Consider the following 25,860-nt stretch of genomic DNA (forward strand, 5'->3'; position numbering starts at 1 on the left):
GTCAGGGGACCAGCCTGGGTACTTGGCGTGGGGGGTGCCTACCCCACCCTAGGAACCAGGGTACACACACTTCATGCCCTATTCTGGAAAAAAGCCAGAAAGAGGCAATCTGGTCTGCAAAGCCACTATTTTCACTAGTAAGGATCTCTCTGAAGGTCCCGCCTGCCCAGCTTGATCTCCACACTCTCCTTAACACCTCCTAACCCAAATCTGCTTCCTCTACTAACAACTCCTGGAACCTTACAGACTGCACTATTTGCATATCAGCCAACCAATCATCTTTTGATAATTTTTTTGAGGACCTTTCTCCAAAAATCATAGCTGGGGGGAGCTGAAAGCCATCTTAGCAATCCATTCAGGCCACTCCTTTTATTTCAGATGATAAAACTGAAGTCTAGGATGGTGAAGTGACTTGCTCAAGGTCACACGGAAAATGTCAACAAATAGAAGCCAAGATCTGGGACTCCCAGGCTAGAGGTCTCTCACTACACCTGCCCCTTTTCATAGCACTGTCTCCTCTTCGTACTTCACATACACGGTTCCTTAGGCTCCAGGGATTCCCAACAGATGCTGTTGACACGCTCCTTTACCATCACAAGAAAGGCTCAGGTCTGCGTGATGGCCAGTGTCCATGAGGTGATTTTCTACAGTTACACCTATAATCAACTATATTTTTAATCCTGGAGGGCAGGGGCCCATATGCTTTTTTTTTTTTTTAATAACCCTCACACTGACCATTCTGGATTAGAACATATAGAACCAAGTTGATATGTACATGTGGAGTTAAAGAACAAACATATTCAAGTTCAGGATGAGGGGGCATTCCTAAAATCCTTGCAGGGGAAGCACTACCCCAGCCTACATTTCTCTCCAAACCAACCACAATGGTGTATTAAATCCCAACTAACAGCCTAAGGAGGCCCCCAGCTCCAACCTGCCCCTCAGTGAAGGTAGCCATTGAGCACTTGCTGCGTGGCCTGCAGACCACCATTATCCCTTCTTCTCTCTTCTCTCCCCATCGTTCTATTCCAAAATGCACTTAGCACTTGCTTGGGAGAAGGCTGGGAGCTGGCATGTGCCCTTCCAGTCTAACACGTGGCTATGCCAAGTCTCAATTTCTTGACACAAAGACCCACCTCACATAGCATGAGCATCAGGAGCTGGGGGTCCAGAAGATGTGGCCCAAGAAAATGAGAAAAATAAAAAGGGCAAAATGCAAGGTCTCCAGGGAAGTCTTGAAACACTGGTCCCTATTCAGTCTCCAGGAAGGGTAACTGTGTACAATGACATTTCTAAATCATACTGGGACAGCGGGCACTGTGGTTTAGACTGAGGGGGGTTGTGAATCAGTCCACCTGTGCAACCTTGGGCCATTTACACCAGTTTTTTGTGCCTCAGTTTCCTCATCTGTAAAATGGGGATGATGCTTCTATCTTCCTCATAAGGTGAGCCATTACTGTCAGGTTTCTCATCTAGCCAGTAATGGTTCACCTGCACAAACTCATATAGTTCCTGTGACAAGCAGGAATTGTGCTAGGAACACAGCCACAATAAGATCCTTGCCATGTTTGCAGTCTGGTGAGAAGACAAACCAAGCCTCAATTACAACACAAGGGAATAAACACAATGAGGCAAGAGAGGAGTTGAGCACTGTTGGTCCATATAAGATAGAGTAGCTAACTCCATCTGAGAGGCTGGAAATAGGTTTCACAGACCAGAAAGTATTTTAGAGCTAAGTTTGAAATGAAAGTACAACTAGGTCAAGCAGGTGAAAGAGGAAAAAAGCACTTCAGGCAGAGAAAACAGCATGTATTCCTATGATATTTCTTTAGGCAAGTCACTTGTTCATTCATTCCACAAATGTCTGGTAGGTTCTCTGTGTGTGTTAAACTCAGTGCTCATAATGCAAAGACACAATGCAGACACTGTCCTCTGTAAGGAAAGATGCACATATCTGAAACACAGGACAGCATGCTACGGGCTCTAAGAGTGACACAAAGTGCTACAGGCAAGTGCTGGACCAGGGAAATCAGAGGGCAGAGTTGGCACTGAAGCTGGGCACTGAGAAGCAGGCATGTTCCTCATCAGTGGAGAGAGAGGTGGCTGTGCCAGGCAGGGTGCAGAGGCTCAAGGTTATAGGGAGGCAGGCTCCAGGCAGTGGCAATGGTTCTGTTAGCTGATCGGGATCATAGCATGGGCGGAAGCTGACTCAGCCAGTCTGACCTGGGTCCCCTCTAGCGTATTCTCTGTTAGGGAAGTGGTGGTTCTGCTAGTAACATTGTAGAAACCCAGGGAAAGGAGGCAAGAGTGAAGCTATGACGCCAGATGAAGGAGAAAGCCACCACATGGTAGAAAGAGCTACTTGCAGGCCTTGACTGCATATACCAAGAGGCCAGCTCCTGGTAACTGTAAGGGGAAGCCTCCTGTCTTCCCATGTCAACCGAAATCAGTTGACCTTGAACACAGATTTTGCTCACCCATGAAAAATAAGATGTTAAAATGTGGACATGGGGGTGGGGAGATAGGGAAAGGTTGGTTAATGGATACAAAAATGCAGCTAGATTGGAAAAATAAGTTCTACTGGTCTACATAGTGCTAGGCATCTATAACTAACAGCAATTTATTGTATGTTCTCAAATGGCTGGAAGGGAGGTGCTCAAATGCTCTCATAACAAAGAAATGACAGGTTTTTAAAATGATGAATATGTTAATTACCCTGATTTGATCATTACACATTGTATACATGCATTGAAATATAACTCCGTACCCCATAAGTATATACACCCAATACATGTCAATTAAAAAATAAATTTAATAAAACAAAAAATGTGGAGCACAGCACCCCCCCCACCTCCATTCTCAGGGCCTTCTGGCCAAGCCTTCCTGGGGCCTGGGCTGCCCAGCTCACCTTGATGAGCCTCTCCAGGACAGACTTGCAGGTGGCCTTTCTGTCTGTGTTGGCAAGCTCTCTCTTCTTGATCAGCACCCGATACCGGTTGAAGAAGTCATGGTAGGCCCACCTGAAGGGAAAGCAGAGGTGCATCAGGTGACACGACCTGCCTCTTGGCCACACAGGGGCCATGGTGACCCTCAGACAGTGCCCCACAGGGTCAATACTATGGCCCAAACTCATTCCCAGAGCCAGAAAAATAGTCCCAGAGGAGTTTTGTGCTCCCCAATGCCCTCCAAGAATCTCCCTGTGGAGTTTATTTCTGGAGTTGTGGCTGAGGCCTGAGGAAAAGGTGGGTTAGGAAGCACTTCAGGGAGGACTGAACAGGGGTTTCTGCCCAAGCACGGGGAGCTCCACTTCTCTGCTGAAGGAGGAAGTGCCTTGTATGGAATGCAGCTTTGTCTTTAAATGTTGGTTTTCTTCTTACAGAACTAATACTACTCACTATAATTTTTTTTTAAATGCAGAAAAGTATACATTAGCAAATCACAAGTAGCCATATCCTAACCCCTAGAGATAACACTGTTTATATTTTGCTACAGTTTAGAAGGAAACATTTTTCTCCCCAAAGATTGTTTATGATTTTTTTTTTTCAATCATTCACGTAATACAGGCCCACGGAAAAGAAAATGTCCAGCAACTCACAAAACAAAAGAGCACTTACAATCACACTACCTATATAAGTGAGTGCTGTTCTGACATGCTTTGGAAAGTAACCTTTAAGAGGGCCTTAAGTTTATCCCTTGGCTAAGAGATCTCTACTTAAAAGAAATTTTTTCCATGAACAAATTCACTGTTTTGGGGGCAGGGTCTGCCCCCTTTCTCATTAAAGCTGCCTCAGTTCACATACATACCCATTCTCCTGACACTCCCTGACTCTTACCTCAGTTTTCAGAAGATGCTTACAACCTCCTCATGTCATCAAGTACTGTGATTCAGCAAAATCCCTGCCCTAAAAAGACTTTAAATTTTCAATCTAAATCCCCCTGAAGGCCAACTCAGGCTACCCCCGGTTTTTCTGTGTCCTTGGTTGGGGTATACAACCAGCCCCAGCTGGCACTCCACCCTGACCTCAGGTGCACGTGCATCTGCACCACTCACTGGGAAATCATCTACGTGCTGCATTGACTCTACACCCGTGTCTTTCTGCGGCCTTGCCAAGTGACTGTCCAGCTACTCAGATAAAATCACTCATTCTGAGGTATTAATGGAGAGTAAAGGAATTGTATCCTTCCTCCTGGAGCACATTCACTTCAAAGGTGGTCCTTTGGTAATTTTATCCAAAGAAATGAGTACTGTGGAATATCAGGAACCACTGATGGGTGGTGGGACACCCTATGCTTAGGAAGTAGCTTCTTTCAGGTTTCTCCTGGAGCTCCACAGTCTTACAACAGTGAGCGCCTCGGGTTCCTGAGAGGCCTTCCCACTCCCAGGTCGCTCACTGTAGTTTCCTGGATGTGAAGGAAAATGCAGACTGAGCTCCTTGCCCTCCCCCCACCCCAGTGCTCCTTCATAAACCCTTCTCTTGGTTTGGTGGAAAATTTCTAACATAGCTATGGTGCTTACAGAAGGGGTGAGTAGTGTAAGAGCGAATAAAATGATATTTTTCCATCTTATCTTGTTTACGTGGTGTAAAATGAGTGGTTAGAGGTTGTTCCTTACTTTTTATTTTTTTAAATAACAGCTTTATGAATACTGAGATATAACTCACATACCATAAAATTCACCCCTTTAAAGTGTTCAATTTAGTAGTTTCTAATATATTTGCAAAGTTGAACAACCATCCCCAGTATTGAATTCCAGGACATTTTCATCACCCCAAAAGGAAACCCCATACCCATCAGTAGTCACACCCCCTTCTCCACTCTTTGCAGACCCTGGCAACCACTAATCTACTTTGTCTCTAGCCCCTATTTTTAATTGGTTCTGTCTGTCACAGATGCAGTGGCGCAGGGGAATGAGACTGTGCATTCTGCTCAGAGCCCACTGGGCCTTCACAAGGGCCAGCTCAACAGGCTTACAGTCTGTGTGGCTCCCCTTCAGGAGAGAGGGCAGAAGGCACTTAGAGCCCTCAAAGCCTCTGTTCATGGCCTGGGAAAGGGCACCTGGCTCTTGCCCTTCACTCAATTAGAAGCTTTCCTGCTCCTCCAGTGTGGAGGGCCTGGGGACCCAACCACTGAATTACTGGCAATCTCTAATAGGAAACTTTAAGGATGGAAACATTTAAGGTTATTTGCCCAACTAAATGCTTCTTTAATTATTTCAATCATGTACAATAAATGTCAGGAAAACCTGAAGCCCTGACCAATGCTTGAATGACTCAATACTGAGCCCTGGGGAAAAGAGAGCCAGAGTTGACAAGCTGCAGATCAGATACATATTTTGTTTTTTAACACACGCAAACACAGGGTTTTCTCCATGCTCTGTCCCGCCCCCTGAGTTTTAAATATAGACCATTCTCTCTACTGATATTTCCATATAAAGCAAGATGGATTTGGTCAAAAATCAAATGGAATAATGCACATGCAAAAGGGCCTCATAAAGTCTGTGTCCCCTTTCTCCTCCTAGTCATGCAATCTTCACTGACGCACCCAGTGGGGATGGGGGTGGGGCTGGAGGTGGGGGGCTCTCCCTTTAAAGCTGCTCAGCGCTTTCTGTGTGACTTTGAGGCCACTTCAACTTTCTGCCTTGTGGTTATTTGTGTGCTCACTTCTCTTATTTCTCCTTATGAGTTTGCAATTTCACTGGGGAAATAATCAAAGCAGCATTTAGCTAGGCTAAAAGCCTTAAATGCTTCTCATTTGAAAACCTCATACTGCTGACAGATCTATAAATCACGGAAATTGTGAGAGAAAGCTAGGACTGTGAAGACACCAAGGCCAGCATGGAAGGATCTTGGAGCACGGAAGTACAGAAGCCTGGCTCTGACGCTATTCAGCAGTGACTGTTGTAAGTCCCAGCCTGGATGCCTCACCTGTGCTATCTGTAAAACAGAGATGACATCAGCCACTTCACCCAAGTGTCTCTCAGGCTCTAGCAGCCAGTGACTTCATGCCGTGGAGGGTGTGGAAAGCCACAAAGCTTGCCAAGAGCTAAACTGCTCTCCCTTCCTGTCCAATCCTCACCTCCCCTTTTCTTACAAATTTGTGCTTGGAACACACCTGCCCCCAGGAGAGGACGTGCGGTGAAGCTGAAGGAGAGGAGGACCTGGGTTCTGTGCAAGGGCAAGCCGTGCACTATGAAAGCACTGTGGCTTTGGGACAGGGCTTGGGTGGGCACCCCTCAGGAGGTACCAAAAGGGGCACACGGCCGCTATGGGGTCTGGGCATACAGGCAACATTCACCACAGGGCCCAGAATCAAACGTGGATTCCCCTTTCTGTGGTCCTCTGTTCATTCAGAGATAAAACCCTTACAGGAAAGACTCTCTTCACCTCCAATAGAAAAACTTTCACAGCAAAGCTAAAAAGGATACATGATTCTTTTTCCAAAGTAGAACTTAACAGGACTTTCTTATTTGGTGCGAACCAGTGGATGTAGGTCCAATGCAATCATGTAAGAGTTGGGAAAGACCACTCATTAGGACCTCAGGACCGTTTGGGATTTCCCATGACAGAATCGCTCCCTCCCACAGCATTTTAGCTATTCCTCGTCTACTGGGGGTCAGAGCTTCCTGCTGTGTATTACAGACATGGGCTAGTTCTGACCCTAGATTCACGCTCACACCTCCGTTGGCCCTGGCCTCTCTCTGATACATGTTTAAGTCTCCCAGCACCTATCATCATGGTGTCTTTATACCCAGTTTCCAAAAATTGGTATTTTTCTGACCATTAAAATGGTTGGAACCCCAAAGTTGAACTTTCCTGCCAGGGTTTCTCAAGGAGGGCACTGTTGGTGTTGGGCAGCAATTCTTCAGTGTGGGACAGTCCTATACAACTCAGAACACGTAGCATCTTTGGACCATTAACCCTCACCCCATCAACTGAGGTATCAAAATATGCTCCTAAACATTTGCAAAATGTTTACTGCAAAACACAGTTTTAGTCCAGGAAACCTTCCTGAGAACAAGCATGACTGCCATCCATCCCACAGTATGACACCTTCCCTGCAGTTCCTGCCCTCATCAGGCGGCCCGGGAGACGTCCTCCTCACTTTTGGTATGGCTGTGGCTCAGTTGGCCAAGAGGTGACTTTCAATCTAATCCTGGGCCTGGCTGCTCATCTATCCCATTCCATTCCATTCCATTCCATTCCATATCAGTGGTGGGAGAAGAGCCTCCATCCCAAGTCTGTGACCAGGCCCCAACCATGCTCTATGGAGTCTTAGTGACGGCAGGGATGCAATTCCTACTCAGCCCTGCTTCTCCCTGGATTCTGACTCGCATGTTGGGGGCCTGGCTGAGCATCCTGGACTTCAATGTCATGCTTCCTCTGGAATAAGGGCCTTCTTCACCTCCTGTGTGTCTCACCTGCTGGAGAGCAGATGCCCTGACATGGTTAAGTAGTCACCGTTGGGTGTGCAGGAAAAACACAGAACTTGTGACTGCCTCCTGGTAATCATGGGAGATCACAGGCAGTAGGCAAAGTCGATACGGGATTAGCCAGGGCAGGCATTCAGCAGAGCCCACCAGTCTGGAAAGATGCTTCTTTGTAATAAGCTCCTCAGGCTTCAAGATAGTGAGTGAGAAACACAGCTGCTGTGAATGTCCAGGAAACGCGGTAGCTCGGGGTGCTGTTTTGGTTGACTGAGCATCCATCTGGAGCCTAACATTGGCCTGGATTTAACCACGTGCATGTGGGAATGTTCTACAGAAAAACATACTGGCCCGAGAGATCTCCAATGGACCAGCATGAACAGATGGGTGGATCTGCCCAAGTTGTGGCACTTGTCCCTCTCCTCTCTTGGGAATGTTTCTTCAGGAGGTGATCGGCTGCATTAGATAAACCCCGAGAGTCTCTCCAGTATGACCATGTTATGAGGCTCTAAGTCACACAACCTCTATGACATCAGGCCACAAAGATGAACTCCTAAAGCTGTCATGATGGGTGATCCCAAGATCTCCTTAGGAAATGGTAAAGAGTCCTTCAGGGCTTCTCCAGTCAGGACTAGGTGGGTCAGCCTAGTGAGGTCACTCTAAATGGTTATTGTGATCAGCAGATACAGAGAATAAGTGATGGTGCTGAGTCAAAAGATGACAGGTGGGGTAGCTCTGTCCCACAGCCTTGCCCTCTCACCACTCAACTTCCAAATACACGCCATCCTGGGTGCTGTGGCTTGGTAGTGCCAAGAGGATGAAAGGGGATTAGGATCTAAAAGAAATGGTAGAGATGATTTCACCACACCCCAGTACTAATGAAAGCACCACAAAACCATGGCATCTCTTTTCAAAATGGCAGTTTGAGGAGGAAATCCTCTCTTGGACCCTGTAACAGAATCTGCTAGGGTGACAGATGTAAGGTGGCTACGGAAGTGTTAGTGTTCTGGGTCTAAGCTCATGCACTTAAATCACAGCATTAGGAAACACTTCCTGTTATAACAGAAATAAACTCTTTGCTCCCTTCCCTACACTTTCTGCACTACCTATAATTACAAAAGCAAAAGGTACAGTTACACTTGTAATTATCTGCTAGGAAACAAGTCTGAAACAATTAGGATGCAGGAACAGACGTCCATCAGCTTCCCTGTAAGAGGCCAGCAGGTCACGGGCACCTGGACTTGGCTGGCAACTCTGAACTGTGGCCAGATGGAGCTCACAGCTGGTGAAGATGTTTTCCATATGGGTCTCAAGACCTGGAGGGAATGCATCATCTAGCTACCAAGGAAGAGGTGGCCTGGAGGAGGCCAAAAGCCACCTGGTCCCCCAGCATGCTACGACCAGGGAACTGGGCAGTAGGAACAGGGCACCCAGCTGGCAGGGAAGCCCTCTTTAACTTACCGTGGCTCCCATCCCCATACATCATACCACTCCCTGGCTGGCAATATCCTGCTGCTGCCTCCCCCACCTGCACTACAACCTTGCATCTGGTTCTATGCTGTACCCTAACTGCTTCAAGCATGTGTCACTTCTAGACTGTGAGCTCCTCGTGGGCAGGGGCAGTGACTTACGTCTTTAATTCCCTCGTGTCAGCTGGCACACAGCTCGATGCAGGATGAGACGTGAATGAGAAAAACTTACAGCAGAGAAGGGGACCATGATGGTGAGAAACAGTTCTCACCCTCCATAAAGCTCATGTGAGACCCCAGAAGTAAAACCCTCTCCCTGCTCTTCCACCTCTAAGCCAGATCGTCTCGTACTGAGACAGCGAAACCAGCAGGAACATTGGTGGTGCAACTGTCACTCCGATTTCACACAGCGAGGCTGCGAGCAAGCTCAGTTGGTGAATAGGAGGTGGCAGAGATGTGCACAGACCTTGCCTCAGCACTGTCTACAGTTTCCCATGTCACACCCATGGGATTCTAGCCCTTCTCTGACATTCTCCAAGGAGACACCCTAGACACCTTGGAGTGTCGTGACACTGTCTGCAAGGCACTTGTCCTACTACTGAACAACCCATTCTTCTAGAAAGTTCTTGGTGAAACAGTGGCTCTTTATATATTGAGATGGGTCCCTAAGGATCCACCTGCCTTAAGATATCTCCTTGTCACATATTTCCCTTGTTTCTTCTCCCCTGGCTTGACTTGGTCCTGATGTCCACACTTCCCATATGGCAAGCCTGCTGTTAGCACCAGTTTTACATTATATACCAAGATGAGCCCCTCGCGTGTCTCTGCTCACCTCCAGGCCTCTGCGCCAGCCAGCACTGGCACAGCTGTGAGGACTGTGATCCCTGTTTCCTGCACAGTGATCCTGAATGGTTTAACATGGCACACTTTAGCTCCAGTTTGTCTTGACAGACTTCTTTACATAATTTGTAAACTAACCTTTGCAGCTGCTTGGAGAGTTTTGGGAATTTCAGAATGCTCTTTTGAAGTGACCAGACACACTGGGATTTCACAAAAACAAAGCTAGAAATTGCTGGTATGAACATGTTCTACCCAGATCATTACATCCATAGGGAGGCAACTTTTTGCTTGTATCTGGATGAGTAATAAATATTTTATTAAATGCTTAAGTGCCTGGCACCGTGCTGAGGACTTTAGGTACATAATCTTATTCCCACAACCTATGAAGTAACTATGATCACTTTACTTAACGATAAGGAAACCCAGGCTCAGAGATTGATTTACTTGCCCAAGGTCACCTGGCCAAGAAGTATGGGAGCTGACACTTAAATCCAGGCCCGATTTCAAAGCCCAAGGTTCTACTGCCAGGCTTGCTTGGCTCTCACCCAGCTGCAGTTCTGCAGTGTGGACTCTTACTCACAAGCTGGAGAGAAAGCAAGCAGTTCTAGACCAAGTCCCAGGTCTAGGCCCAGCCCTAGAGGGCAGTCTCTCAGGATCCCACCCCACCCACTCTGATAAACCATTGCTTGGAGGGCAACACTGCACTGACATGAACAGCAGGATATCTGGTGGCAACAATGATATAGCAGGAGCAGAGGAGGGTGGTCCTAAACCTAACGCAACCACCAGCCAGCTGTTGACCCATGCAGCCCACTTCTTTGTCTGGGTTTTATTTGTGAAAGGACATTTTACACCATGATGCACCCATACCTAGGTGTAACACTGAAATGCGGTCACGCCACAATATCCTTTCTCCCACAGACTGACCTCTTATATTTTCCATCCCAAATAATTACATTAAAAAAAACAATATTTTGGTCACAACCCATTAAAACTGATTTCCTGACTCACTAATGGGTTGCAGTGCATAATTTTGAGAAACAGTGGACTAAAAAATTTTGGATAGGTGAGCTCTCTCTTGGGAGTCCAGCAGATTCAAGAGCCAGGAGCAAGAGTGGAGCCGGCTGCTCAGAGAACACAGATTAAAAATTAGTAGCTGAGCAGCTCCCTAAGGTCCTCTTTAGTTTTTAAACTGAACGAAGATATGTCTGATCTGAACTGTGTGCTTGGAGCAGGTGCTGAAAGGCAGTCTAATTGGTGAGACATAAGTGGTTTGAACTCAGAACTGAACTACCGCACCTGTGGCCTGAGCCCCATCCCCTCAACCAAAAGGCAGAAACTGGACACTGCAGGGCAGACTGGGAAAAGGAATGCCCAGCCTTCCCTTAGGAAGGATGAGCTTGGTCCACCTCATTAACAGCAGAGTTGTTAGCTATTTGGTTCAGACCCTAAGGTCAGAAAATAAGAGGGGGCCCTAGGACACCCCCTCTCTTTTTTCCTACGCAGGGAGAGATGTGGTTGAAAAGCGAAGAATAATGGCCTGCGGCCTGGCTAGAGTGCTTGAACCTGCTGCATTTTGAAAAGCTGCCTGGGTGTTGCAGATTACTGATAGTCATGTACTGTCCAGGTCAAATGCAAATTCCTAATTCCATCAGCAACTTCCTTCCAGGCCTAACATTTGTGAATTGTTTATGAGTAATTGAGCACCGTGTATGGAATGGTTGCTCCTCTGCAGTGGGAGAGTGCCAGGTAGAGAGAAGGCGGGGAGGCCTGTACCACATCCCTCATCCCCACTTCTGGCTCCTTCCACCTCCTGACACACAAGGAACTTTTAGGACAGAGGGTCCCAGTGGGAAGCATCACAGGCTCTGGGCTGCTCCACAGCTCAGCTTAACCCCAGTTAACTCCAGAAGATGGCTGGCCCATGTGACACTGGTACACAGTGTGATTCATCAGAGCCAGTGGGGGTCACCATCCACCCCTCCTTCAGGAGAGTGTCTAGAGGGGATCCACAGTCTTGGCGCAGCTTTAATGAACTCTGGAGTGGTTCAGCGGCACATCCACAATGCAAATCGGAGCACAGTAGTTATTTTTTAACTCAAAGAAATTATATTTCCACCACAGATGTGATTCTATATTAAAAGTTAAAGGGGTCCATTGATGGATGAATGAATAAGCAAAATGTGATACATGCATACAAGGGAATCTTATTCAGCCTTAAAAAGGAAGGAGATTCTGACACACACTACCACAGAAATGAAACTTGAGGACATCAGGCTAACAAATAAGCTTGTCACAAAAGGATAAATACTGTATGATGCTACTTACATGAGGTCCCTAGATTCATAAAATTCACAAAGAGAGAAAGTAGAATAGTGGTTGCCAGGGGCTGGGGGGATGGCAATGGGGAATTATCGTTTAATGGAGACAGTTTCAGTTTTGCAAGATGAAAAGAGTTCTGGAAATTGCTGGTGGTGATGGCTGCACAACAACGTGAATGCACTTAATACCACTAAACTGTACCTTAAAAATGGTTCATTTTATGTTATACGTATTTTACCATAAAAACAATGGAAAACAAGGTAAAGTGGACAAGGTAGGAGTTAAGTAAAGGAGAAATCCTCTTTGCAACTCTAGCTAGCTCATCACTCAGGACAACGCAAGTTTGAAACGTGAAGAGCTGCCCAAGAGGTCAATATCGTTAACTCCTATTCTTTTCAGGTCAAATTTTTATTTCTGTTGGCATCCTGCTTGGGGCCTCAGTTTGGGAACACTTTTGGAGGATCTGTTTCTGGCTAAGAGCACATAAGAGAGCTCCCTGGGGGACCACGTCCTGGCTGCTCTATGGCAACCCCAGGAGGGTACGGCTGGTGGGCACGTTACCTGGATGGGTAGCCGGCGGCGCTGATGCGGATCGTCTCCAACACCCCGCAGGCTCTGAGCTGCTGCACTGCTCTCTTTGGGTCAAAGCTGCCAAAGAACAAGACAACTGATGAGTGGCCATACTGGCCAGGAAGAAAGGGAACAGTAGAAAAGGGAAGAACACTGCCTCCTGCAGCACATGAGGGACAGATCGTCATGCACCCCTGTGCTCGAGGTCAGGTTAAGCACAGACTAAAAGACACTCACTGGCAGGTGCGTGAGCTACTTCAGCATTTGAGTTCTGTGCTTGAGCTTTTGTGCATATTCTTATGCTCACGTGGGACACCCCTCTTCTTTGCCTACCTGGATCCTGCCTGCCTCCAAGATTTATTCCCATCTCTTCTCCAGAGCCTGCCTTTATTATTTCCAACCACACGGGCATGTGTCTTACTTAATTCAATGTCCAAAGTATGTGGCACCATTATGCAACTTAGGGGTTAAAAGGGGGAGTTTCAGGCCAGGCAGACCTGGGTTTGAATCATGACGTGGCCACTTACCAACTACATGTATAATTTGAGGCAAGTAACTTAACCTCCTTGGGCCTCAGTATCCTCATGTATAAAATGGCGATAACAATAGTAACCATTTTATAGTAGGATTAGTGTGAAGATGAAATGTAACAGCCCATGAAAGCAATTAGAACAGCTCCTGGCATAACATAAGGGCACACATATGGTTAGCTATGATTATGGTGGCTGTTCAGTTAAGAAACTTATAGATGAAAAACTTTAGTTTTCTGTCTTTAGAGAAATGTGCACTGTCTTCAACCACTCACATGCCCTACAATGTTAAGTCTAGCACTGAAAATCTAGTATTTATTCAAGCACATATATTGAGTGTAACACCGTAGAATAAATGAAAAGTCAGAAGTTGCTCCAGCTTTCTGAGTACCCACTCTTGGAAAGGAGAGTGTACAGAAGTAGAATACTATACGACAGTATGTAACAAATGTGGTAAGAGTGCCACAAGGAGGGAAGATGTCAGGATGGCTGAGGTGATCAGAGTGTCTTCAAGGAGAAAGAACTAAGTTGACCAAGAATCAATCACTGTTTAAAATCTGCTAAGAATACCGTCCCTCTCCATGAGAAGGGATGAGGAACAAATGCTCCCTGTCATCCCGCAGCTCAACTGAAGCCAAGGGCTGCACATCTTCTGCCTTCCAGGCTAGGAGGTGAAAGACTTCCCTGGCTTACAACCACAGGCCCGTGAGATTATAGCAGCTTTGGCACAAACCTTGGCTAGGCAGTTGGGCAGCCCACTCGCCTTGCTGGATAAAGGAAGACAGGGGCTTCGTCAGCCCGTGGCAATCTCTCACCACCCTGTCACTCTCCCTGACAACTCCAGCTGTTTTTCCCAGCAGCCTGACCTACCTGGGATTCCAGAACTCTGCAGGATGGATCTGGCCTAGAGTCTGCCACCCTCAGAGTCACATCTCTTTACCTGAGATCCCCTGTCTGTCTTTCCATCTCTCTGTATGACCTGCTCAAACCCCTAGCCCACATCACTCTCTTATGCTGGGTGCCACATGGGCCTGGGACCCAGAAGTCCATCAAGCATGTGGCGCTTGGCAGAGGGTGTCCCTGGGGTTGCCTGGACTCTGTGGGCTCTTGGCAGTGGGGAAGCAATGGGAGGCCCAGCAGAGTGTCTGGCACATGGCAGGTACCAGGCTCCGATGAACGAACCACCCAAGGTCGCAGCCAGCTGGGGCAGAACCAGAACTGAGCCCTCGCCTCTTCTTTCCTGGGCCCTGCACACACACTCAGCCTTTCACAAATGCTGTTCTCCTAACAGCCTCATTTCTTTGCAGGCAGCTGATAAACAGATGCCACAGAGGGGGACTCCTAAGCATGTCCCAGAAACGTGGAAGAAGTAAAAGACTGAACAATCAGTACACTTCAAAGAAGACTTCCTCATATTTTCTGCCTGACCTTTTCCTACTACAAGGCCCATCTGAGTGGAAGTCAAGCATTATTACACGATAGGAACCATAGAAGGCAGTTCAGATATGCAGTCTGAGAGTCAGACTGAAAATAAATTATTTCACAGAAAGAAATTATACTAGGACCAAAAAGGAAATTATGGGGAGGAAAGATGGGAATAAAGTGCCTAAAAAATTTAAAAACACACCTCTGGCCAGAGGGATTAGCATGTGTGAAGGGCTAGAGTAATGCAAGAAGCTGCAGAGGTAAGGGAGAGGCTGTTTTAAAGGCTTAGGGCAGGATTCCAGGCAAGAAATGAGGAGCAACTGAAACAGGTGACAGCAGAAGGAAGAGGAAAGGGAGACCAATGTGAGACACTTTCAAGTCAACTACAAGGGCTTTGATAATGATTAGACACTGGAGAATAAGGGAGAAGGAAGAATCAAGGGTTCTGCTGTACAATATAGCAGCCACCTGTGGGTATTTGAAATGAATTAAACAAAATAAAATTACAAATTCAATTCCTCAATCACACTAGCCACATTTCAGGCACTCAGTAGCCACATATGTAGCTACCATGTTGGACAATGCAGATTACAGAACATCTCCATCATCACAGAAGGTTCTATTGGATAGCGTTTGTCTAGAGTGACTCTCAGCCTTCTAAGTGTGGGACATGAGGTCTGGTGGGTGGACAGGAATCAGGAAATGGTTACACCATTTACTATAACAGGGACCAAATAAAGAGGAACCATTTTGTGGGGGTTGGGGGGATGAAGAGTCTGGTCTTGGACATACTGAAAGTGAGGTGGGCAATGAAGCTTAGCAGACATGTAGAAGTACTGGTCTGGAATTTGGTAGAAACCCAAAGATTGACAAAGATAATTAAGAGTCATTGTTATATGGCTTTGGGTGAGGTCAGCCATGTGAGCATGGAGAGAATTGGAAGAAAGAGTTCCAAGGTAGTGGTGAGGCAGAAGTTGGATCAGAGCAGGCTAAGGAGTGAGGGAAGGGTGAACAAGTGGGGATAAGTCTGGAAGCTCAGTGGTAGAAGGGATGTGAAAAATAGGATCATCCACGTGTCCTATCCCTCAACATGTGAGGTCTAGTTTCCTCAATGCAAGAAAATCCTTTCCTACCTACTCCAGTGATCTTCCTGTGCCTGAATTTAACATCTGCTGCAGATGCACTCAGGGCTACATTTAATGGTTCTCTATTTGAATAAAGTGTGCACATTCCTCGCCACCACTGCAAGCCCCATGGGATTGGAGAAGTGCATTTCTCATCCACTTGAATCCCCTGGACAGCAGACAGGTGCAACTCGGCAGATACCTGTCAGCCTGTCTTCAGCATGTAAACCGGCTGTGAAGGCCATAGGCCCCTGTTCCGCCTGGCCCTCTAAGGCCGCACAAGAGGCTGGACTGGCTCACATCCAGCAAGCACTTACCGGAAGGGGAGCTTCTCGTCATTGGGCTTGATGCAGCGGACATAGTGTGGCGTTGTGGCATTCAGGGTCTCCATGAGCAGACGCAAGGAGGTGCGGAACTGGGAGAGAGAAGCCAGCACTTGGTTAGTTATTTTTAACATTTTTGTGGATAACATGATAGAGAAAATCTCATACACTGGTGGTGGTGATGATTACTATTATTGCTGTTGTTATTATAGGTACTCTGGAAGGACAGGGGAAGAAATTCAGAGATCTGGGGTCAGAGTCCAGCTCTGACACTTCTACTGCGCTGTGACCAAAATCAAGTCCTTCCCATATCAGGGTTCTCAAACAAAATGGGAAGACACCACCCCATAATGTGCCTAACTCCTAGTGTTGTGTATCAAATGAGATGAAAGGTAAACAGACGCCCTGTGAGAGATCTGACTGCTGTGCACGGGGTGCCTGTTATTCCTAAACCCGAGGCCCTGGAGCCTTGACATCTGGTGTCCAGGCATCCTGAAAACCATTGTGTTTATGTTAAATATGCAGAATAGGCAAATACAGAGAAATAAAAGTAGGGGGTGGTATCCAGAGCTTGAACAGGCACTCTCTCCTCTTTGGAGATATAAAGCCCACCAAGACCCCACACAGTAGGAGCAGCTGTTTTCCAGTCCCCAGATTCCTGGGCTTACTTAACCCTCCTCTTCAACCTGCAGATTCCAGACCCTCTTGCTTCCCCAATAAGGTATCTAGGGTCCTTCGGCATGGCGCTACCATGGGGATTAATGTATTGATTGGGGCTCTTGGCATCCCCTCTCCTCTTTCTTCTGTTAGTTCCCTCTAGTGAAGCTTTTGGAGTTTCCCTCTCCCAAGGACACAAAGACTGAGCCAGGTGGCCAGAGCTGCTGATGCCAAGGGTATGGTGGCCACACTCTGACCTTGCAGCCATCCTCCTTCATCTACAGAGATGCCAGGCTGCCATGCGTGCCATGGCCCACAGCTTCTGGCCACTGTCCTGGGGCTGACCTGGTGGCCCACGGTTTTCTTGTGTTCCTTGTTGGAGGCTTTCATGGTGGGTCTGGCAGAACGAATGTTGATCTTTGAAGACGATCCCTTCCCAGATGCGGAGGTGGTAGAAACAGAGTCCTTGTCATCATGAAACAAGTCAGCCACTAGTGGGAACTAGAAACAATGCCAGGAAAAACAAAAGTAAGATCTCTCGCACCTTGTGTTATTTAAAATCTCTCGAAACAGCTTTCCAACACATACCCAAGAGAACTGAAGACATATGTCTGTGCAAAAACTTGTTCATAGCAGCATTACTCATAAGAGCCACAAAGTGGAAACCCACATGTCCATTAACTGATGAATGGATGAACAGAACACGGTATATCCATACAGCAGGTTGTTATTCAACAATATAAAGAAACCAAATCTTCATCCGTGCTACAACATGGATGAACTTTCAAAACATTACGCCAAGTGAAAGAAGCCAGACACAAAAGAAGACCACATAGCCTGTGATTCCACTTATATGAAATATCCAGGGAACAGAAAGTAGTTTAGCGGTTGCCAGGGGCTTGGGGAAGGAAAATGACTGCTGATGGCTACAGGGTTTCTTTTTGGAGTAATGACAATATTTTCACGTTTATAATGATAATGGTTGTACAACTTGGTGAATCTCCTAAAAACCACTGAACTGTACACTTTAAAAGGGTGAATATTATGGTATGTGAATGATATCTCAATTTTTAAAAGGCAGGAAAAAAAAAAAACAGCTTTTCCAGATAATCTTTCTTAACCTTCACCTACAAAGATGGGCAAAATTTCATTTCCTTGTGGTGTGTTAGGAGGTAGCTATGCTCTAATAAAACTGTGTAAATTCTATTTCTCTACACTTATTATTGGATCTTGTATAGCTATTTACCCTGAGCCTTGTTTTGGTTTTTTCATCAATGTAGTGGGGATAACACTATGCATCTGTTGTGCAAAGTTGTTACGAGGACTAAATGAGATGATAACGTCTTCATCTGCAACAGGGTGAAGATGAGGCCTTGGACAAGGTGCTGGTGACAAAGAGTCCCAGCCATCAGGACATTCAGCCTGACAGGAACACTGCTCTGCCATCATCCCTTGGAGAAATCAATGCTGTGGCTAGAACCCAGTATTATAGGGCCTGGACCCAGGAACCACCTGAGGTCTGTGCCAGACTTTGAGCTCTATATTCGCTGAGCCTACAACCTCCCAGCCTTCCCCCTCCATGGAGGATGAGGGCTGAGGAGAGGATTAAAGATAATCCATGTAAGCACATAGAAAAACACAGCATACAAGCATGTGAATGCTATTTAGTTTTATTATTTTTATCATGAAAAGTCTGTCTAAGCAGTAAAAGTATAGATGCTAAAAGAAGTTATATTTTTGGTCTGAAAAGGAAACAGAAGCATAGAGATCTATCTAGTTTGATGACAGGACTGAGAGGCTAAGAGGTACCATGTTCAAACCTGCACTGTAGCCAACAGCAAAAGACCAAGGCAAGAGAGACCAACAACTGCCCCCATCGGCCCATCCACCAAGAAGCTGGGCCAGACAGGGACCTCCTTACCCCAGGAGCGTCCCAACTACAGACATACCTCAGACAGATTGTGAGTTTGGTTCCAGAACACCACAATAAAGCGAACATCACGATAAAGTGAGTCACATGAATTTTTCGGTTTTTTAGTGCATATAAGTTATGTTTACACTATACTATAGTCTATTCAGTGTGCCACAGCATTATGTGTAGCAAACGTGCATACCTTAATTTAAAAAATACTTTATTGCTAAAAAATGTCAGAAAAATAATGGCAAGAATACAGTTGCTTAACGCATGGCTGCCATAAACCTTCAATATGAAAAACAAAAAAACAAAAAAAAAACAACAACAGAATGCAATATCTGTGAAGCTCAATCAAACAAGGTATGACTATATAAATAAAAACTAAGTCACAATGAAAAGTAGTTGACAAAGGATTCAAACAAAAGAAGCCATTTCTGAGTGAGGGGGAAAAAGTTGTTTTTTCTTTCATTGACTAAACCCGATTATGATTTTAGCACTATTAAGGAGTCTTACAAGCTGACTGACGAGTAGTGGAACCACTTCACTCCATCTTAGGGCAGCCCTAGGAATGGCATCCACCTGGGCCTTTCTAAAAATGTGCCCTTCTAACTCGAAAACACTCAAGGCAGCACTTCCTCAATTCTGTTTGTCACTGTCTGAAATTGTTCACAGGAACCAGCTTTGATATTCTTTGCTATTCACGTCTATATAGAGATTTTTAAAAGCCTGAGGCAAATCTATTGGAAAAGGGATTAAGAGAAGCATGAAAACACTTCTAAACACCGTATTTGACAATTTAAGAAAAACGTCAATTACAGCTGTATACATACCTGTTACCTTGGAAATCACAACTATTCACTTGTGTTTATAAGAATATAAAAGATACTTCATTTAAGACAGGCACATGAAACTAAAATAAGACACAGTATAAGAACAGTTTGATTGGGATCTCTTGCCTAGAATCTTATCTTTAGAAACTACGGCTGTAAACATAATAAAAAATACTTTTCAATCAATTCTTTTACAGGGTTAATGGTATCCTGTGGGGAAATACTCTCCAACTTTCAAGAAATATTTTGTTTAAAAGGGTTTTAAATGGGTTTTGCAGAAAAAGTCTCTGCACTTCATCTTTTGGAAGACAAACATGGACTTTCCTGCATTGGAAAGGGGATGATTTGTTTTATCAACTAAAAAGTTCTCTCTTACATTGTGACCCGTTTATTCTAAATATTGGTAGAAGATGTCCAACTATCAGCACAAACATTTTAAACAGGAAGCATTTCAAGTACATTTAAGAACAAATGTTTTATAATATGTTGATTATATATTAACCAAGCTGCTATATAAAAAATAAATTTAAAAATTAAAAAACTAAACTTTTTTTTAAAAAGCAAACTTATTTGCTCAAAATGGAATGTGTGTGAAACCTTTAAGGAGAACATTACCATGGAAAGCAATGGACATGTATACTTGTCATTCCTTGGAGAGCTGAAGTCAAGCCAAAAGAATCAGAAAAGAAATTGGGGGAGAGAGCACCTGGGCCTTGTTGGGGCTACTCCATAGTGACTCTTGGACGTCAGGGACTGCTGTGGCTCAGGGTAGGTGGCTTTGGGCCAAGATGGTCTCTGGACCATATTGGTCTGAGATGGCTTCTGCTGGGATGGAGTGGAGGTGGGTCAGGACCACCTGCCCATGATGCCCCAGCAGCCCTGCACGTACTGGCATGAACATTCTACCTACCACTTGTCCCTCTGACCCACACACAGTGGTGGCCTGGAACAGAACCTCCTTAGAGAAAAGTGTTCTTTTTTTGAGTTTTTTTTTTTTCTTTCCCTCCCAGGTTGACAACATTTTCCTTTTTATAATAAACAAAACGGAGAAGGAAAAACCTCTATCCTCTAGTACTTAAAACAAATGAGTCTGATAATGACCTTAAGTCATGTTTTAAAGATGCATTTCTTTACTTCAGCCTCTATTTATAGCTCTCTGATAGCTGAGAAGGCAATTAGCTACATTATAACCTCTTAGGCAGAGTAACTGGCTTTACTAATTACATTCTCATTAGCACCATTTTATTTCACTTTCTTGGTGGGAGTTCTTCAAACATCCCTTTGACTGGTAGGTATATGGGACTCTTCTATTCCATACTGCTTACCTATTCACAACAACTTGTTCATATCTTATCAGGGATACCCCACGAAGAACAAAAGCTCACAGTCTCCCATAAAATAAAGGTACTTTAAGTAAAATTATGAATTTACACACCGGATTTGAGATTTAGCTGTGCTTAGTGAGACGAAAACCAATAAAAAAAACTGCACATCAAAATTTTAATTTAATGACACGGGACCTTGTATCTTTCTAGGTCTTTATTTTTCAATCTTTAAAATGGAGTTAGAAACATAAGCCTCAGAGGACTAATGTGAAAACTAAAAATTTTAAAGAAAATAATAGAGGCTCAGTTAATAATGAACTTTAAAAATGCTGAAGGGACAGATGCTATGGACATGCCCATCTGCCCAAATGGGTTAAAAGCACACTTAGGATCTCTGCTGGATTTACAGCTGTAGCCTGTGGATAGCCCATCTGTGGGTTTAGTGATCATCTGTGACATCTGTCGTGGGCTGGAAGGGGCTCAGAGTGGAGAGTTCTTAGCCTTCCTCCTGCTAGGGTCTGCTAGCCTAAAAACCCTTCCTGGTTGACCTGAGGGCTGCTGGTCACCATCACAGCATCTCATGGGGGTCGCTGGGACAGGGAGTGTGGCAACAAGGTCACTTGTTCTTTAGAAATATGAGCTGATGAAGGGGAAAGCTAGCATTGTGGTGGATGTGTAGGGAAGAGGAGAGTCAGTTACCTTTCAAGAATAGATCACAGACCTATTTTACACTCTGATCTAACAACTTTTATAAACTTTTCATATGTGCACTCTTTGAACCATTAATTCTACTTCTAAAAATTTACTCAGAGATAATTGTACAGGTAAGCAAAGATACATAAAGGGCTTCACTGCCACATTATTTGAAAAAGGAAACTACTGGCAGTTGTTTAGAAAAGAAAAAGAAGTAGATGTGTACTCATGTGGAAAGATGGCCAAGATACAATGACAGATGAAAAATTAGACTAGGTATATACATGTGATTATTTCGATCTTAACAAGATGTACCAATATGGGGTTACTTGCAGAATAGGCACTCATTGAAAGATTGGGTCAAGGAATCAGAGAGAGAAATTTTATTTTATATATTTCTAAACTATTTTAATTTTTTATGAGCCTCTATTTCATTTCTAATAAAACCCAGTATCCCCAATCTAAAATGATACCGCATACAAAAAAGAGCTAATATAGCAGGCCTAAGACTACTATCCTTAGACAGGTCTGCTTGCAAGGTTTACTCTTGGCTGGTATGTGGGAACTTGGGTTTCAGGAGGGTTTTCATCATTCCCTGATAAGAATGGCTCACTGTGCCTAAAATCATGTTTGCATAAACAGTTGTTGGATATTTGCTTTCCTTCTGGAGTCTGGTATTTTGGGTAGTGCTAAGCAGAGGGTACCTAAGTAACTGACCCCAAATATAAACCCTGGATGCCTAGGCTCAGGCTGCATTCCCTGGCAGCCATCTTACAAGTATTGCCACAACTCGCTTCTGGGGGTAATTAAGTGTATCCTGCGCAACTCCACGGGGAGAAGACTCTTGGAAGCTTGCGACTGGTCTACCCTAGATTTTACCCCATGCACTTTGGTCCTTAGATTTTGCTTTGTGTTATTTTGCTGTAATAAATCATAGCCACGAGAGTAACTATATCCTGAGTTCTGTGTCTTCCAAGCAAATGATTGAACCTGCAAGTGGTCATGGGGGCCCAAACATACCCCTATTATTCTTTTCCACAGCACCTTCTTCTTGACCTTCACAGCACTGCCACAATTTGTATACTATGGTAACGTGTGTCTTTTTACTTTGTGTATATGTAGTAACTATTTGTTTTTTCCACTAGACTAAGTTCCATGAGGTTAAATTATATGTGTTGGTTACCACTGCATATCACACAAATACTTCAACTTGTTAAATAAAATAAGGGAGAAAAAGCTCAGCTACTAATAAAAGATGATCTGCCAGAAAGAGAGTATAAGAGAATTTTTACTGGCAATGCTCCTTTGTAGATTCTGGAATCCCTGTAAGTCACTCAAATTAAGATACTCAATATCAATATAATGGCAGAACCAGACTCTGTATTTAATGAAAAATACTTGCCTCTCTTTCCCACACCTCTCATTTGTGCTTCTACTGAAAGGAAAAATTTTTATCAGGACAACAGTTTCCCAGCTCTACGGGCCACTGACAGACTTACAGGAGCTCACAGGCCTCTTGCATTCTAAGACACACACGACAGGACAGGTGCTCCCAGTGCTCAAGCCACTTACTTCTCTTTTTCCCTGTTGCTTCTCTCCTATCCTCCCACCTTTATGAAAAATGCAAAAAGTCACATTAATCACCATGGACTGGAGATGTGGAAACCTGGGGAGCTGAGAAGTTAATCTTGCATTGAACTCCAAAATGATATTCAGATTTACCCAAAGCCAATTTGTCTCAGTGATAATTCCCTGATGTTCCAGATCTCCAGAGATGACAATGGTAGAGGTCTGCCCTGGACAGTCTGCATGCTGCTACTTATTCAAATCCTCCCTAAACCCCCTTGCCCTCGGTTGCCACATGATGTAACAGGGTTCACTTGGCTTTATGTCCTAGGGCCCATTTTGCTGGGTGTATATTCTCCATTCTATCAGCTCACCCTATTGCATTCATCTAAAGCTTATCACAAGGAGAAATTAATCTGCCATTTCTACAGTGTTATCAGGCCCCTGCAGTGACTTCAGTATCATGTGGTCTGAGAGAAAGCCTTCTAAATCCCAGAAAGTCCTTCTCTGGGTTTCCTCTGAAGGGCTAACGCCAACCACAGCAGCTGCACATTGGACGCCAGTGCGCATGCTTCCTCTGGCTGCACAGCCCTCTCCCTCCGCCACCTCCTTTTCTTTCCCAGTCACCTGTGTCTTTACCTGCCTAGGCAGGGTCCTTTAGACAAAAGCAACTACAAGGTTGAATCAGTCTCGTTCATCTTTAGATGAAGACTGGTGTGTTCGGGACAGTGCCTCACAAGGGAGTTGCTTAATACGGGTTTGGGTGAATCGGTGCCTTGCTTCCTCTACCTGGAGAATGGGCCCAATATTTGCTATCTTTCTGTTATGCTTATGAGAAGGAAATAAGTGAAATTCTGGAGATAATGGAAAGAGATTCCAAAGTAGTAGATTTAAGTGTCCCTTAAAATCAATGGAATAGAAGGTGAGATTTAAGTTTTTGCTTGTAGAGAGGTTTTATAGACTGCTAAACAGAAATTAAAAGCACAGATACTAGGATATGAAGGGATTTAAACAATTTTATGTCTGCAGGCAGGAGATGGACACAACCAATGTTTTCATCACTATGCTCACTGCTGACTCTCCGTCTGTCACCCACCTTTCCTGTGCCCACCCCCCCAAAAGCCCTTCCTCTGGCTGGCATCTTTCCCAGTTGTCTCCCCCACACCACTACTCCCTGCTGTCTTCCCTCCATCAGGCCATACACAGGTCTCAGATGGAAAGGACCAACAAATCCCTTCATCTTCGCCCTGCCCAACGTCTTTGCCCTGCCCAACGTCTTTGCCCTGCCCAACGTCTTTGCCCTCCCCAGGTGGGGCCCACACAGGCCACTCCCTGTCCCAGCTCTGGCTGTGGACATTCTTGCTCTATTCCCCATGTCTGATGCTCTACCTTGCTGGCCTTCAGGATGTTGATCTGCTCTTCATACACTGTGTCTCTGTTTTTTTCCAGAAAACCATCTGAAAGGTACTCCACCTGCAGTGCAGTAACGGGAAAGAGAAACAGCAGTTAGTGCTTTGGCCTAACCAGGTTCCTCCAGGAGCTTCTTGAGTAGTCGAATAGTTTCATCTCATTCACATGGCATTTTCTGAAAAGAGCTATGAGTAGATAGGAAACCCACAGCTGTTCCTATTTAAAGTGCAAACCCAGTAAGTGTTCAGGATTTACACAGAGGGAACTGAGTATTTATTTTGTGGAGGAAATATTGTCTTAAAAAGGAGTACCCATAATAGAAGGCTTCTTTAGGACTCTATAAATAAATGTAGCTTCTCAGACACACCCCAGACCCACTGAATCAGAATTTACATTTTAACAAGATTCTAGGTGGATTTACATACACACTAAAATTTGAAAGACACAGGGCTAGTGCATATCAAACAGAAATCCATTTAGAAAAATTCCATGTATGCACCAGTTACCAGGAAAGGAGCCACCTAAAGAGGAGTGACACGTGTTCCATGTAAAGCTACACCAGTTAGTGCTTTCTGTTGTCACTCCTCCCTGTCCCCTCTCAAGCTCCTGGAGTGCACACTCATAACTGTTCTACTTGCTGCTGTGTTCCCAGGAGAGAGACCCTCCATAAACCCCTGCAAAGCATATGGCGGGCAACTACAACACCCCATGAGGCTATGCCCTTGGTAACAGTCAGACATACCCCAGAGATGAGCAGGGTGGGAAGAAAGGATGGAAGGAGACTGAGCCTTCAGACCACTTCAATTCAAAAGAGACAGCTCCCTTTTAGACCAGAAACCTGAGTCTACCCTAAGTGGGGCTAAAGGAACACCTGAGCCCACCAAGAGGAAACCACCTTATCTGCAAAGTGGATGACGATGAAGGCCGTGTTGGACATGCGGGGCTTCTGGAAGTGCTGGCTGCTGGAATGCCGGTCATAGAGCTTCTGAGCCCAGTTCTGGTCAGTTCCTTTGGGGACCTACAGAACCACAAAACAAGGCAGAGCGCTTTGTGATGAGGAAGAAAGGAAAGAGAGTCACAGCAGAGGGATAGAATGTCAGAAAGTTGGCTCCATGGGGGTGGACTCAGCTTTCAAACGAGGACCTGACTGGACTGTGGAAAGAATGACTCTACTATGCATGATGAGGAGCCACCACGTGCAGGTTGGCTCCTGTGGGGGCTGTGGGAGTGTGCTGAGCCTCAAGGAACCTGCTGGCTGGCAGAAGCTGGAGGCGTGAGGAGAGGCTGTAGGGGAGGCCAAGGTCACAGAAGCAGAGTCACAACCCATGGAACAACCTGAAGATGCTTCTTCCCTGCAGTTGGGCAGTGACTTCGACATCATGGACACACTCCATCCAGCTCCAGCACCAAGCCCCTGCTCGCTCAGGTGCACTCATGC

The 25,860-nt window shown here is 45.3% G+C and overlaps 1 protein-coding gene across 1 annotated transcript in view; it reads right to left on the reverse strand.

Moving 5' to 3' along the window:
- MYO5B (myosin VB) overlaps positions 1–25,860 on the reverse strand; it is a 211,660-nt gene that overhangs the window by 77,326 nt on the left and 108,474 nt on the right. Inside the window, exons 13-18 of the mRNA XM_063076684.1 lie at positions 25,318–25,440; positions 24,402–24,485; positions 17,029–17,184; positions 16,021–16,118; positions 12,616–12,702; positions 2,909–3,020 (exon numbers count right to left, since the gene is read on the reverse strand). Of these exons, the coding sequence (XP_062932754.1) occupies positions 2,909–3,020; positions 12,616–12,702; positions 16,021–16,118; positions 17,029–17,184; positions 24,402–24,485; positions 25,318–25,440 (660 nt within the window). The remainder of the gene's footprint in view (positions 1–2,908; positions 3,021–12,615; positions 12,703–16,020; positions 16,119–17,028; positions 17,185–24,401; positions 24,486–25,317; positions 25,441–25,860) is intronic.

This window comes from Cynocephalus volans, chromosome 13, assembly GCF_027409185.1.
Source record: "Cynocephalus volans isolate mCynVol1 chromosome 13, mCynVol1.pri, whole genome shotgun sequence".
Taxonomy (NCBI): Eukaryota; Metazoa; Chordata; class Mammalia; order Dermoptera; family Cynocephalidae; genus Cynocephalus; species Cynocephalus volans.